The 12,973-nt window shown below is 42.9% G+C and overlaps 1 protein-coding gene across 1 annotated transcript in view; it reads left to right on the forward strand.

Annotated features, from left to right (window-relative positions):
- Window positions 1-12,712, forward strand: part of TRPC4 (transient receptor potential cation channel subfamily C member 4) — a 431,918-nt gene extending 419,206 nt beyond the window's left edge. The window contains exons 7-11 of the mRNA XM_077298186.1: window positions 1,931-2,126; window positions 6,010-6,204; window positions 6,846-6,887; window positions 9,360-9,449; window positions 11,216-12,712. Coding sequence (XP_077154301.1) covers window positions 1,931-2,126; window positions 6,010-6,204; window positions 6,846-6,887; window positions 9,360-9,449; window positions 11,216-11,899 — 1,207 coding nt within the window. The 3' untranslated portion in view covers window positions 11,900-12,712. The remainder of the gene's footprint in view (window positions 1-1,930; window positions 2,127-6,009; window positions 6,205-6,845; window positions 6,888-9,359; window positions 9,450-11,215) is intronic.
- The last annotated feature ends 261 nt before the right edge of the window (window positions 12,713-12,973 follow it).

The raw sequence follows: 12,973 nt of genomic DNA on the forward strand, positions 1-12,973 counted from the left end.
TCAAGTGAAGAATTGGGAGTGGGGGGAGAGCAAATTATGAATTGGGAGTGGGGAGAGCAAATTACAAATTGGGGTGGGGAAAGCCTATGATGAATTGGGAAAGGGAGAGCAACTTATGAATTGGGAGTGGTGGGAGAGAAAATCATGAACTGGTAGCGGGGAATAGCAAATGCTAAATTGGGAGTGGGGGAGTGCAAATGATGAATTGGGAAAGGGGGTGGGGAGAGCAAATGATGAATTGAAAGTGGAGGGAGAGCAAATGATGAATTGGGAGTGGGGTAAGAGCAAATTAAGAATTGGGAGTGTTGAGAAAGCAGATAATGAATTGGGAGTGGGAGAGAGCAAATCCTAAACTGGGAATGGGAGGAGAGCAAATGATGAATTGGGAGAGGGCGTGGGGAGAGCAAATCATGAATTGGGGGTGGGGCAGAGCAAACGATGAATTGGGGTGAGGGAGAGCAAATTATGAAATGGGAGTAGTGAGAGAGGAAATTATGAATTGGGAGTGGGGGAGAGCAAATGCTGAACTGGGAGTGGGGTTGAGCAAAAGATGAATTGGGAGAAGGGGTTGAGGATAGCAAATTCGGAATTGGGAGTGGGGGGATTTATTGGAAGTAGGGGGAGAGCAAATGATGAATTGGGAGTGGGGGGTGGGGAGAACAAATGCTGAATTGGGAGTGGGGGAAAGCAAATGATAAATTGGGAGTGGGGGGTGGGTAGAGCACATGTTAAATTGAGGGTGGAGGATGATGGAGAGCAAATGATGAATTGGAGGTGGGGGACAGCAAACTATGAAATAAAGGTGGGGGTGGAGAGAGCAAATGATAATGAATTGAGGGTTCGGGAAAGCAAATGATAATGAATTGAGGGTGGGGGAAATCATTTCAAATGATGATGATTTGGGGTGGGGCAAAGTAAATGATGATGAATAGGGGGTGGGAGAGAGAGCAGATATGACAATGAATTGTGGCATAGGGGTCCAGGTAAATATAATGAGTTGGGGGAGCGGGAAGTACAGAGTGGGGGGCATTGAGGATGAAGGAGTGTGACTGGTAATGAATTGAGGGAAAGAGTACAGGTACTAATTATTTTATATCTTAATTGGTTGGGGAAAGTGGCTATGTATAGTTAGTGGGGAAACTAGACCTCTCAAGGAACTTATTTAGATGTGTGGTGAGCACCTTGAACCCTCAGGTGCGTCACAGAAGTTTATAACATTCTGCCGTGAAAATAAAAAAAATCAAATTTTTCCTACAAAAATTTATTTTAGCCCCTAATTTAGCATTTTCACAAGAGAAACAGGAGAAATTGCACCATACAATTTGTTGTACAATTTCTTCTGAGTATGTTGATACCCTATATGTGGGTGATAATTACTGTTTTGGCGTACAGCAGGGCTTGGAAGGGAAGGAGTGCCATTTGACTTTTTGAATGCAAAATTTGCTGGAATAATTAGCGGATGCCATGTCGCATTTGGAGAACCGCTAATGTGCGTAAACAATGGAACCCCCACAAGTGACACCACCAGGGGACTTACCTAGATGTGGGGTGAGCACCATGAAACCCCAGGTGCTTCACAGAAGATTATAACATTGAGCCGTGAAAATTTAAAAAAAAACTAATTTTCCAACAAAAATGTTATTTTATGTTCCCTTTAAACTCCTCAGTAATGCAGACATGCAGTAAAGAAAAATGGGTGTGTCTGTTCTTGTGTTCGGTACGGCTTCCTCGATAGGTCAGTTGCCCATGGTTAGAGTACTCGATTCCCTATTATTGCATAGCTGATGACCCTTACATTGATTACTGCTTGTAGAATTTAGAACAGGAATGTATTTTTCCTTGAAAATGCCTTTTACTTTTTGACTGTTATAATGTGAAAATATCTGTTTTATTATGATTTCCTTTCTCCTGTCGCTCTTCATTATTCTAGATTTTTTGAAACATTACAGTCACTATTTTGGTCAATTTTTGGACTCATCAATCTCCATGTAACAAACGTACAACCTGATCACAAATTCACAGAATTTGTTGGTGCCACAATGTTTGGAACCTACAATGTAATCTCCCTGGTTGTTCTTCTGAACATGCTGATTGCCATGATGAACAACTCCTACCAGCTCATCGCTGTAAGTTGTGTTTTGTAATATTTGTCTATTTTTATTACCGTAAGTGTTATTAAACTTTGTTTTAGTTGTCAAAGTAATAAACCTCAAAAGCTAGCATGACTATCTGATATTATGCATATATCAACTCACAGTTGAGTTCATATAAGTCCAGGCTGTTTAACGGGAACTTGTCTGGTCCTCTAGGCCCTTCAACCGAGACAGCATTCACGTATGCAGCACTTAATTCCCTGCCTAACCAGTCCTGTATAACATTAGTCAGTGAAAACGAGATTTTAAAAAAGCATTTTTAAGGTCCCCATTTGCTATGCTAATTAAAGCTTTGACAAGACAATGGAGCATTAATTTCCCCAGACTGGTCAGCCCTATTTCTATGTTATCACACCTCATAATTTGCAGGAGCCAACATCATTGCCAGCTCTGGCAAATCTTACGCAGGTGTGCAGCTTTTTTCACTCAATTAATTGTGCCAGCTGTTCGTCTTGTTCCTATGAGTCCAGTTGTGCTTTGACTCCTCTATGGATGTAAGCCATCTTCCACACTTCCGATTTGAAGCCAGGAAGCATACACCCAGCAACATAGGAGCAGTGACGTTGGCAAAATGAGCGGCTCACATGCGAGAGATTAGCAGGAGCTGGCGATGATGTCGGCTCCTGCAAATTCTGTTATCACACCCACAGGGGCATGATAACATGGAAAGAGGGCTGATGACTAGTCTAGGGAAACTAATGCTCCATGTACTAGTCAAAGCTCTAATTAGCATGGCAAACAGGAACCTTATAAATGCTATTTTTAAACCTCTGTTTTACTGAATAATGTTATACAGGGCTGATTAGACAGGGAATTTAGTCCTACATAGATGAATGATGCTGAGTTGGAGGGCATGGGTGACCTCACAGGTTCCTTTTAAGTCACGTGGATCCTATGGTGTTGGAGTAGGCACTCGTCTCTTATTTTAGATTCTTTACCTGCTGCATCTGATAGGGAATGGTATTGTAAGACCTCAGCTCATAACGTACAAGGACTTAAGGTATGGTCGGACACAATTATATAGAATCATTAGGAATTTTGGACATCAACGTGTGTTCTATGTGAACACACAAACCAGTTTATATAAATGTCAAAAAGGAGGGGTTTGTTAGTGCAGCGCCCCAGGGTCCTGGTCGTTGCAGTACTGACGCTCCGCCGCTAAGGGGAGTGATGGTACGTCTGATGGCACCTAAGGAGTTCACCTGACCAGGTATCACAGTCACACTTTACACTTCACATTCTGGCCACCAGGGGGAGCAAAGCGTTCTATGCATTAGGCCACTCCTCACAATCTGGTAAAACTGGGGGCTGGATAGGAAGTTAGTCAGAAGCTGACTGGGTTGGAACCAGGCAACATCCTGTGGCAGAGGGTGTTGCGGGAGAAGATTCAGGGGGGTCTCTGTCAGGGGTGGGATCCTGACAGTGGCCTAGCGAACAGAACAGAATGTTACGGAGCCGCGCCTGCACTTGAATGCGGTGGCATCCTAAGAAAGGAAAAGAAGCGAGGTTTACTGTGGAGAAGTGAGAAACAAGATCGCAGCAAAAAGGAGATAAAGCCAGTAGGAGTCGTGCCATAAGATCGAGGCAACATCCTACTGAGGCACGTAGCCGGTGGCCGGAACGCCGAGGAAGTATTAGGCTCCAAGCAATACTTCAAACAGCGGCAGGACAGTTAATTTTAGGTTGGCTGTCTCACCTAAATCACCTAAGCAGACATAGGGGGCAATTGTGGGAGAGGGGCGACTCTAGGGTCCCGGAAGAACTCCAGGCCTACCCGTCATACGGGTGCGTCCTATCCATATCATCTGGGGGACGGAGAAGAACATCAGAATAGATATGAGTTGTGAGAAAGAAGAACATCAGAAACAGACACAACAGTTGTGAGGACTATCCCGTGGTGCTTAGCAGGGAGGTACTACAACACACAGGCGCTAGAAGGTAGGCACTGATTTCCACCTGCAAAGGAAACTGGATGTGCCTTTGGACCGGCCGGTCTCAGCAAGCCCGGTTAGCAGTACTCTGGATTGAGGATCCTGAAGCCTTCAGTAAAGAGGTAAAGAGACTGCAACCCTGTGTCCTCGTTATTCATCGTGACCTGCACCACGCACCATCATCACACCTTTCATTGGACGCCCCTTAGCAGGGTCATGGACCGGGTTTAGCCACCGTGACAACCCCAGAACCGAGACAGAGAGGCCCGGTACCGAGTACCCCGCGGCCCTGCATCTGGGGGCGTGCCATTAGGGCTGGAGGAACGCCCAGAGTAAATATGGAGATAGTATAGGTGCGTTCGCAGCCCGGGGTCCACCATGCAGGAGTGGAACCTGCTGCTAGTAAATGGCGGCACTATATGGCGGTACTACGCCTGAATAGACACGGGATCCATCAAATGGTCTATATAGGAGCGGACCCTGTTGCTTCACAGAGTCGCCAGGATTAACGATAACGCTGTGCTCTGTTAACCTCACAGAGGATCACAGCTCACTAATGGAGCAGGTAGCATACAGTGGTCTTACAGTCAGCAACAGCACACAAACAACTCCTCTCCAGAGATGCCGGAATTCTAGTGGCTATACGCCAGCCCTAAATTCACACACACACAAACTCCTCTCCGGAGGTGCCGGAATTCTAGTGGCTATACAGCCGACCCTGAGCACATGCTGACAAAGACCACAAAGTAGCTAAGCTCAAACAAACAAGAACATAAGTTGATACAAGAGCATGGCCGTGCGGCCATGCGAACCTTTTATAGAGAAAGCTCTCCAGGACCTTCCTAGTGGTCCAATAGGAACTGCTTCAGGACCTGAGCATGTGACCCTCGACCTCCAATGAGTGGTCGTCCCTTGGGCATGCTCAGTAGAGGAAAAGCAGGACTTAGCCCCTGGAGTGTCCGCTTGCCACTGAACAGTGCTGGCTACAATGGCCGAGCCTGGAAGATCAGCAGCAACCAAGCGCACAGTATATGACTGAGCCAGATGCTGGGCCCGATGTCTCCGCTGAGCAGGCTCCATTGCGGCTAAAGAAGAATGGGAGATCGCAGCGGAGGTGGCTCGAGATTCCCCCTGTGCGGCTGTGGGAACTCGACACCTAACAGGGTTCTTGCTCGGAATACATCTACATTGATTGCTCTCTTTGGGGGACACAGCTCATCTGTGGGTTACATGGATGACCCATTAATTTCATGTAATGCTGTATTGGTAAGGGATGCTATGGATAATAGCAGAAAATAAAAGTTAACCATAAACAGCCTCTTTTATATAAGAACTAAAGCTCCTGCTGCAGGTGATATGGAGCATTATAATGCAGCCTTTTAGATGCAGGGCTGACAAATCATTGGTGCAACCTGTTCAGCTGCTTAGGGTCTCAAGAGATAAGCGGCCCATTTCCACCTCCATTTGACAACAAAGGGCCCATGTACTGATCTTGTACAGGAATCCTTTTCTGTCTGTGTCCATCAGTGTTTAAATGAATGGGCATTCATGTATCATGGGTGGCTCAAAACCACCAGAACTGGAACTGCCTTGGAAAGTGACTCCAGAAGGTCTAGGAGGACACATGGTTGTCTTCATAATATGATATTTTAATACTGTGCCCACTGATAGCAAAAAGAATAGAGCATTATTGTCTGATGGTGTGGCCAGATATCAGGGTATCTTAACCCTGCTGTTCTGTTGCCATGTACTATACACTTGTATTGCTCCTGGGTCACTATGACCCTAACAGAACAGCAGGGTTAAATGCGAAGCATTCAACTTCTTGGAATCTAAATTGGAGCCTACAATTAGAATAACATTTGTTCTTTAATCGGGTAACATTTGGCATTTCCTATTAATCTCCTTTTAATTCACCTCAATAGGATCATGCAGATATTGAATGGAAGTTTGCAAGAACAAAGTTATGGATGAGCTACTTTGAAGAAGGAGGGACACTTCCCACTCCTTTCAATATAGTTCCAAGTCCTAAATCATTGTGGTACTTTTGCAAATGGGTTCGGAAACAGATATGCAAGAAGAACACAAGAAAAAAACCTGAAACTTTTGGAGCAATAGGGGTAAGAACTTAAAAAAAATAAAATAAAAAAACACATGAGATCCAGCCAGATATTATTATTATTATTATTATTATTATTATTATATTATTATAGCGCCATTTTTTCCATGGCGCTTTACATGTGATGAGGGGTGTACATAATAAAAACAAGTACAATAATCTTGAACAATACAAGTCACAACTGGAACAGGAGGAGAGAGGATCCTGCCCGCGAGGGCTCACAATCTACAAGGGATGGGTGAGGATACAGTAGGTGAGGGTAGAGCTGGTTGTGCAGCGGTTTGGTCGATCGGTGGTTACTGCAGGTTGTAGGCTTGTCGGAAGAGGTGGGTCTTCAGGTTCTTTTTGAAGGTTTCGATGGTAGGCGAGAGTCTGATATGTTGATACGGTCATATTCATACTGATTGCACTATTATAATGGGGTTTTTTTTGTTTTGACAGGGATATAATCCCAGTTCATTATCCCACTTGATAATCTCACTTCATATAAAGAAGCGACTTTTTCTTTTCTTATTGAAAAAGGAAAAATAACACTGGCCAGTTTGCTAATACAAGGGGGTTAAAGAAAAAATTGGGCCAGGCTCAATGTGGTTGGCTTGTTTAGATGATTTAAATAATTTTGTTCTGTTTTTTTCTTTCCAGAGAAGAGCTGCTGACAATCTTCGAAGACACAATCAATATCAGGTTGTCTAACTTTTCTCATAACCAGTCGCTAGTTAAACTGCTGACTATAAATTTTCCACTTTAGAGCATTAACTGTCACCAAGTAGTTTGCGTATGTATCCTTGGATTTATATACATATTATATATATATATATATATATATATATATATATATATATATATATATATATATACACTCACTGGTCACTTTATTAGGTACACCTGTCCAACTTCTTGTTAACACTTAATTTCTAATCAGCCAATCACATGGCGGCAACTCAGTGCATTTAGGCATGTAGACATGGTCAAGACAATCTCCTGCAGTTCAAACCGAGCATCAGTATGGGGAAGAAAGGTGATTTGAGTGCCTTTGAACGTGGCATGGTTGTTGGTGCCAGAAGGGCTGGTCTGAGTATTTCAGAAACTGCTGATCTACTGGGATTTTCACGCACAACCATCTCTAGGGTTTACAGAGAATGGTCCGAAAAAGAAAAAAAATCCAGTGAGCGGCAGTTCTGTGGGCGGAAATGCCTTGTTGATGCCAGAGGTCAGAGGAGAATGGGCAGACTGGTTCGAGCTGATAGAAAGGCAACAGTGACTCAAATCGCCACCCGTTACAACCAAGGTAGGCCTAAGAGCATCTCTGAACGCACAGTGCGTCGAACTTTGAGGCAGATGGGCTACAGCAGCAGAAGACCACACCGGGTACCACTCCTTTCAGCTAAGAACAGGAAACTGAGGCTACAATTTGTACAAGCTCATCGAAATTGGACAGTAGAAGATTGGAAAAACGTTGCTTGGTCTGATGAGTCTCGATTTCTGCTGCGACATTCGGATGGTAGGGTCAGAATTTGGTGTAAACAACATGAAAGCATGGATCCATCCTGCCTTGTATGGAGCATCTTTGGGATGTGCAGCCGACAAATCTGCGGTAACTGTGTGATGCCATCATGTCAATATGGACCAAAATCTCTGAGGAATGCTTCCAGCACCTTGTTGAATCTATGCCACGAAGAATTGAGGCAGTTCTGAAGGCAAAAGGGGGTCCAACCCGTTACTAGCATGGTGTACCTAATAAAGTGGCCGGTGAGTGTATATATATATATATATATATATATATATATATAGTATACAGCTCTGGCAAAAATTAAGAGACCACTGCAAAATGTTCAGTTTGTCTGATTTTTCTCTTTATATTTTTGAGTAAGATGCAAATTGTTCTTTTATTCTCTAGACTAATGACAACATGTCTCCGAAGTTCCAAGCAATACATTTTGTATTTATTTTCTGAAAATGAGAAATGGTCAAAATAACAAAAAAATGCATTGTTTGCAGACCTCAGATAGTGCAAGAAACAAAAACAAAAATAAATTCGGAGACATGTTGTCAATAGTTTATTGAATAAAAGAACAATTTACATTTAATTTAAAAATATACCTATAAAGAGAAAAATCAGACAAACTGAAAATTTTGCAGTGCTCTTTAGAGAGCCAGTCAACATGCAGGGATTGTTTGCCACGCACTGTAATGCTGCAGCCATGTTGGTTTTGGCATTGCAGTGAGTGGCTGGCCGCACAGCATCATCAAGTCTATATCAGACCTGGCGCCGCCCTGCTGGACACAGTCAGCTCCGGAAGCACCAGTGTAGGGAGAGTTGCTGCAGTGATAGGGACAGAATAGGTGGGGCAACCAGGAAGAAAGAAGCAGTGTGGTGGCCACAGACAGAAGGCGGGCAACCATTCCTCATAACACCAACACGACGGAAGTTGGCAGTATAACTGTTAGGGCTTCCCAAGTCTGGTTATTTTTTAAAGACTCTACCGATAACCCCAAACAGGCCATTTGCAGCACCTGCCATGCCCGCATCAGCAGGGGTAGCAAAACTACCATCCTGACCACCACCAGCATGATCAGGCACATGACAGCAAAGCACCCGACTTTGTGGGCCGAGAATGCTGTAGATAAGCCCCTGATGCCGGTGGCCTTAGCTCATCTTCGATTTTGGTGGTGACAGGTTCCCTTTAACATATTTCCAGGGAAAATCCATTTTGGTTTCGTTTTTGTATGTTTTATTGTGCTCCTGTAAAAGTGGCATAAGACTCTGACAACATTATTCACAGCTGTGACCTGGGAGTCAGAAATGCTACCAGGGCTATTCCCCATGGTTTTACCATGTCAATTGAGCAGTGTTCCCATTGATTTCGGATGTTTTTAGAACCTAAAAGGACCCCTGGGGGGGTCACTGCAATAATGCTCAGTTTTCCCATAGACTTACATTGGGTTCGTTGCTCGGGTCAAGCACCCAACCATTCCAATTTGCTCGACCAGAGCAACGAGCAGCCAAGCATTTTAGTGCTCACCCATCCATCACTACTCTTCATATAAAAAACTTGTTTTCCTTTTGCATTAGTTTTATGGCATCGGTATCTGTAATTTAATGATTAATCATGCTGGAAAATGAAACATTTCAAGTATCTCATTATCTTGTTTCAGGAGGTTATGAAAAATCTTGTTAAGAGATATGTTGCTGCAATGATCAGGGACGCGAAGACTGAAGAAGGGTTAACAGAAGAAAACTTTAAGGTATGTTGTCTGCAATTTCATAATTCGTTTATTTGTATTTATGTTGTTTTATTCTTTTGATTAGCTACTTTAGCCTTACCATTATTCAGTGTGAATAATAGACTGATCAATCACATCTACATATTAAGCACTAATCATGTGAGCGAGGAGGGAGGTAACTTGTATTTATGCAGTATTTTCTCCAAAATAATTTTCATAATTTTTCCTCTGACTTTATTATATATATGTTAATCACAGACAACTTATTTTGTCATTTACAGATTTAAAGAGGGTTTTTCTTAGGTGGTGGAGCAGAACAGTAGCCATTGTAGGTGTATCATATGCTACAAGGCCTGCAGAGTAGCCTGAGATAGAGGCAGGCAAAAAGAACAAATGTCAACATGTCAGGCCCTCCTGCATTACCACTCACTCTGAATTACTCCCTGCCCCACTTATCACAGCCAGGTCCTACTGAAGTCCCTCCTCATCTCAGCATGTCAGAGCAGTCAGCACTGGCTGTGATGCGTGATGGGGAGTGGTAAGGTGCAAGATAGGGCAGAACAGTAGGAGTGCCTGGCTGTGATGCACAGTGGAGGGAATGGTAGGGTGCAAGATAGGGCAGAACAGTAGTAGTGCCTGGCTGTGATGTGCGGTGGGGGAGTAGTAAGGTGCTAGATAGGTCAGAATGGTTGGAGTGCCTGGCTGTGATGTGTGGTGGGGGAATGGTAAGGTGCAAGATAGGACAAAACAGTAGGAGTACCTGGCTGTGATGCACAGTGGGAGGAATGGTAAGGTGCAAGATAGGGCAGAACAGTTGGAGTGCCTGGCTGTGATGCATGGTGGGGGAATGGTAAGGTGCAAGATAGGGCAGAACAGTGGCAGTGCCTGGCAGTGATGTGGAATGAGGGGAGCTGCAGGATGCAAAATAAGGCAGCACAGTAGGCGTGCCTGTCTGTGATGCATGGTGGGGAAAATATTGGGGTGCAAGAGAAGGCAGCACAGTAAGAGAGCCTGGCTGGGATGCGCGGTGGTGGGAAGTGGAGGGGTGCAAGAGAAGGCACCACAGTAGCAGTGCCTGGCTGGGATGCACGGTGGAGAGAAGTGGAGGGGTGCAAAAAAAAGAAGCACAGTAGGAGTGCCTGGCTGTGATGTGCAGCAGGGGTGAGTGGAGGGTGCAAGAGATGGAAACATAGTAGGAGTTCCTGGCTGTGGTGTGCAGTGGGGGGGAGTGGAGGGGTGCAAGAGATGAATGTACAGTAGGAGTGCCTGGCTGTGATGCACGATTCGGAGGGTGGCATGGTGCAAGAGAGGGCAGCTTAGTAGGAGTGCCTGATGGTGACAGGAAGGAATGCCTCATCTAATAACACAGCTGGTTGTACACTATGTGTCTTTAGCATATATGCATGACTTCATTACTCTGTTCACTGTATTACGGATATACAGTATTTTACCCTAGAAATACATTTTTCTAGTTTAAAGTTCCTCTGTTAGATACCAATCTCAGCAAAAAAAGAGGAAATTTTAGAAGCATGTACAGATTATTCTGCAGTGCCTTGATTGACAATAATGTCTTGTTTTATAGTAGTACTTGGGTCGATTGACAGTAAATGTAAGTTCGTAAATTCATGCTGGGGAATTAAATAATGATATGATTAGATTTTTAATCCTTTTATGGAATGACTAGCTCTATAGAAAGCACAAAAGGCTAGAGGCAGTCTTATAAAGAGATATAAAATTCCTATATTGTTACCCTGGTGATGACGTTGAGTTTTTAAAATTTTTCACAGGAATTAAAGCAAGATATTTCCAGCTTCCGTTTTGAAGTCTTGGGATTGTTAAAAGGAAATAAGTTAAATTTTCACAACACTAAAATGAACAATGTATCAGAGGAAGAAGAGAAAAGTATACCCAAAGAAAATAAAAGTAGAACGCAGAAGAAAAACTTCAGCTTCTTTGACATAACCACGATGATTCATCCCAGAACGGGAGAGATAAGAGCCGATAAGCATAACAATGTGAGCAATGGCACTGCTCTGCTAGCTTCACAGCCTGCGAAGGAAAAGCCGAAGAAAATTCAATTTGCCAAAGACATAAAAAGCTTTGGGCTTTTTCACAGACATGTAAAAACTACTACCACGGAACAGAGTGCCACTAAAATCTACTCGGTTTCCGAGGAAATCCTGGAGACAGAAATATCTAGCCCAACAGAAAAAAGATTTAACTCCGCAAAGAGCCAAGAACTTAGCACGGAATTAAATGTTAACAAACTGGATGAACATTGCACAGTAACTCCAGGTCATATGGATACCTTGGAATGTCTACCATCAGAGCCTTCTGCCAGAGGCCACAGTTTAATAGAAGAAAGTCAATTCCATGATGTCGAATACACATCGAGCAAAGAACTACTGTCAGATTCAAAAAGCACACAAGAAGAGCCCTCCACAGATGGAGATACTATTACTAAACTGTGATCATCATCTGTACATATGAGAAATGATATTTTAAGTGCATTTGGAAGGTTTAATAATTCCTTACATGACTGATTAAAGCATTGTCACTTTGGGGCATGACGACCATTTATAAAGAAATGACCAACTATAGGATTTCGAATGCAGAGTAGGGATTATGTAGGGTTTGCAAAAGGAATTAGCATTTATATTTTTATTTTGCAGAAACTCTACAGTTACTCTCAATATATAAGTATATCCATATAAGTACCTTCATATATTAGACTATGCAAAATAATCTTATTGAACGCAATGAAGAAAACTGTTACTGTTAACACTATTTTACATTATTTCTTGTTAGGATGTAATTAAAGGCATCTATTGTAATGTATTAATGGTGAGACGGTTCTACAGATGGAATTGGACATGAAGCTCAGGGAATATTAGAGAATATGTTCTTCTATGTACAGGGTGTTTCATTGTGTATTGCACAAAACCACATGGCAGCAAGGGGTACGGATCGTAAAAGTGGAGCCTCACTTTATATAGTTTTCAATGTACTTCTCGGGGAAGAGAAAACATTGTGGTGGTAAAAAAGCCCTCATAGATCATTCTTGTTATTGAATGGTTTGTATCTTTGGAATTGTGTGATTGTGTTGGCTTTGGGCTCTTCCACAGATTAGGATGGAAACTGTAGAAATGTTATCTTAGAAATAGTAGGCAATGGAAAATGGAAACCCTGTAAATGACTACCATCATAGGTACAAGAGAGTATTTCCTCCTCTTTTCTTTGTACTAATTTTAAGAATTTCCAATAAAATGTTTTCTGTTAATCATAACTTTATCAACATTAATTTATGCACATGGCATAGAGTAACTTTTCAAATACACTATATTACTTATATACATATCATGAATTTGAGCTAGAATTATACTTCAAAGCTGCACCCGCGATTGTTCTTGTTATTTGAAAAGGTCAAGAAGCTTGAGGCCAGGCACACTCCCAACAGCATAGTTGATCCCATTAATACAGTGGGACACTTTATTGTCATCCATCAGATTGTTGGTACTATTGAGTATACATTGGTATACAGATGA

This window comes from Ranitomeya variabilis, chromosome 3 (genome assembly GCF_051348905.1).
Source record: "Ranitomeya variabilis isolate aRanVar5 chromosome 3, aRanVar5.hap1, whole genome shotgun sequence".
Taxonomy (NCBI): domain Eukaryota; kingdom Metazoa; phylum Chordata; class Amphibia; order Anura; family Dendrobatidae; genus Ranitomeya; species Ranitomeya variabilis.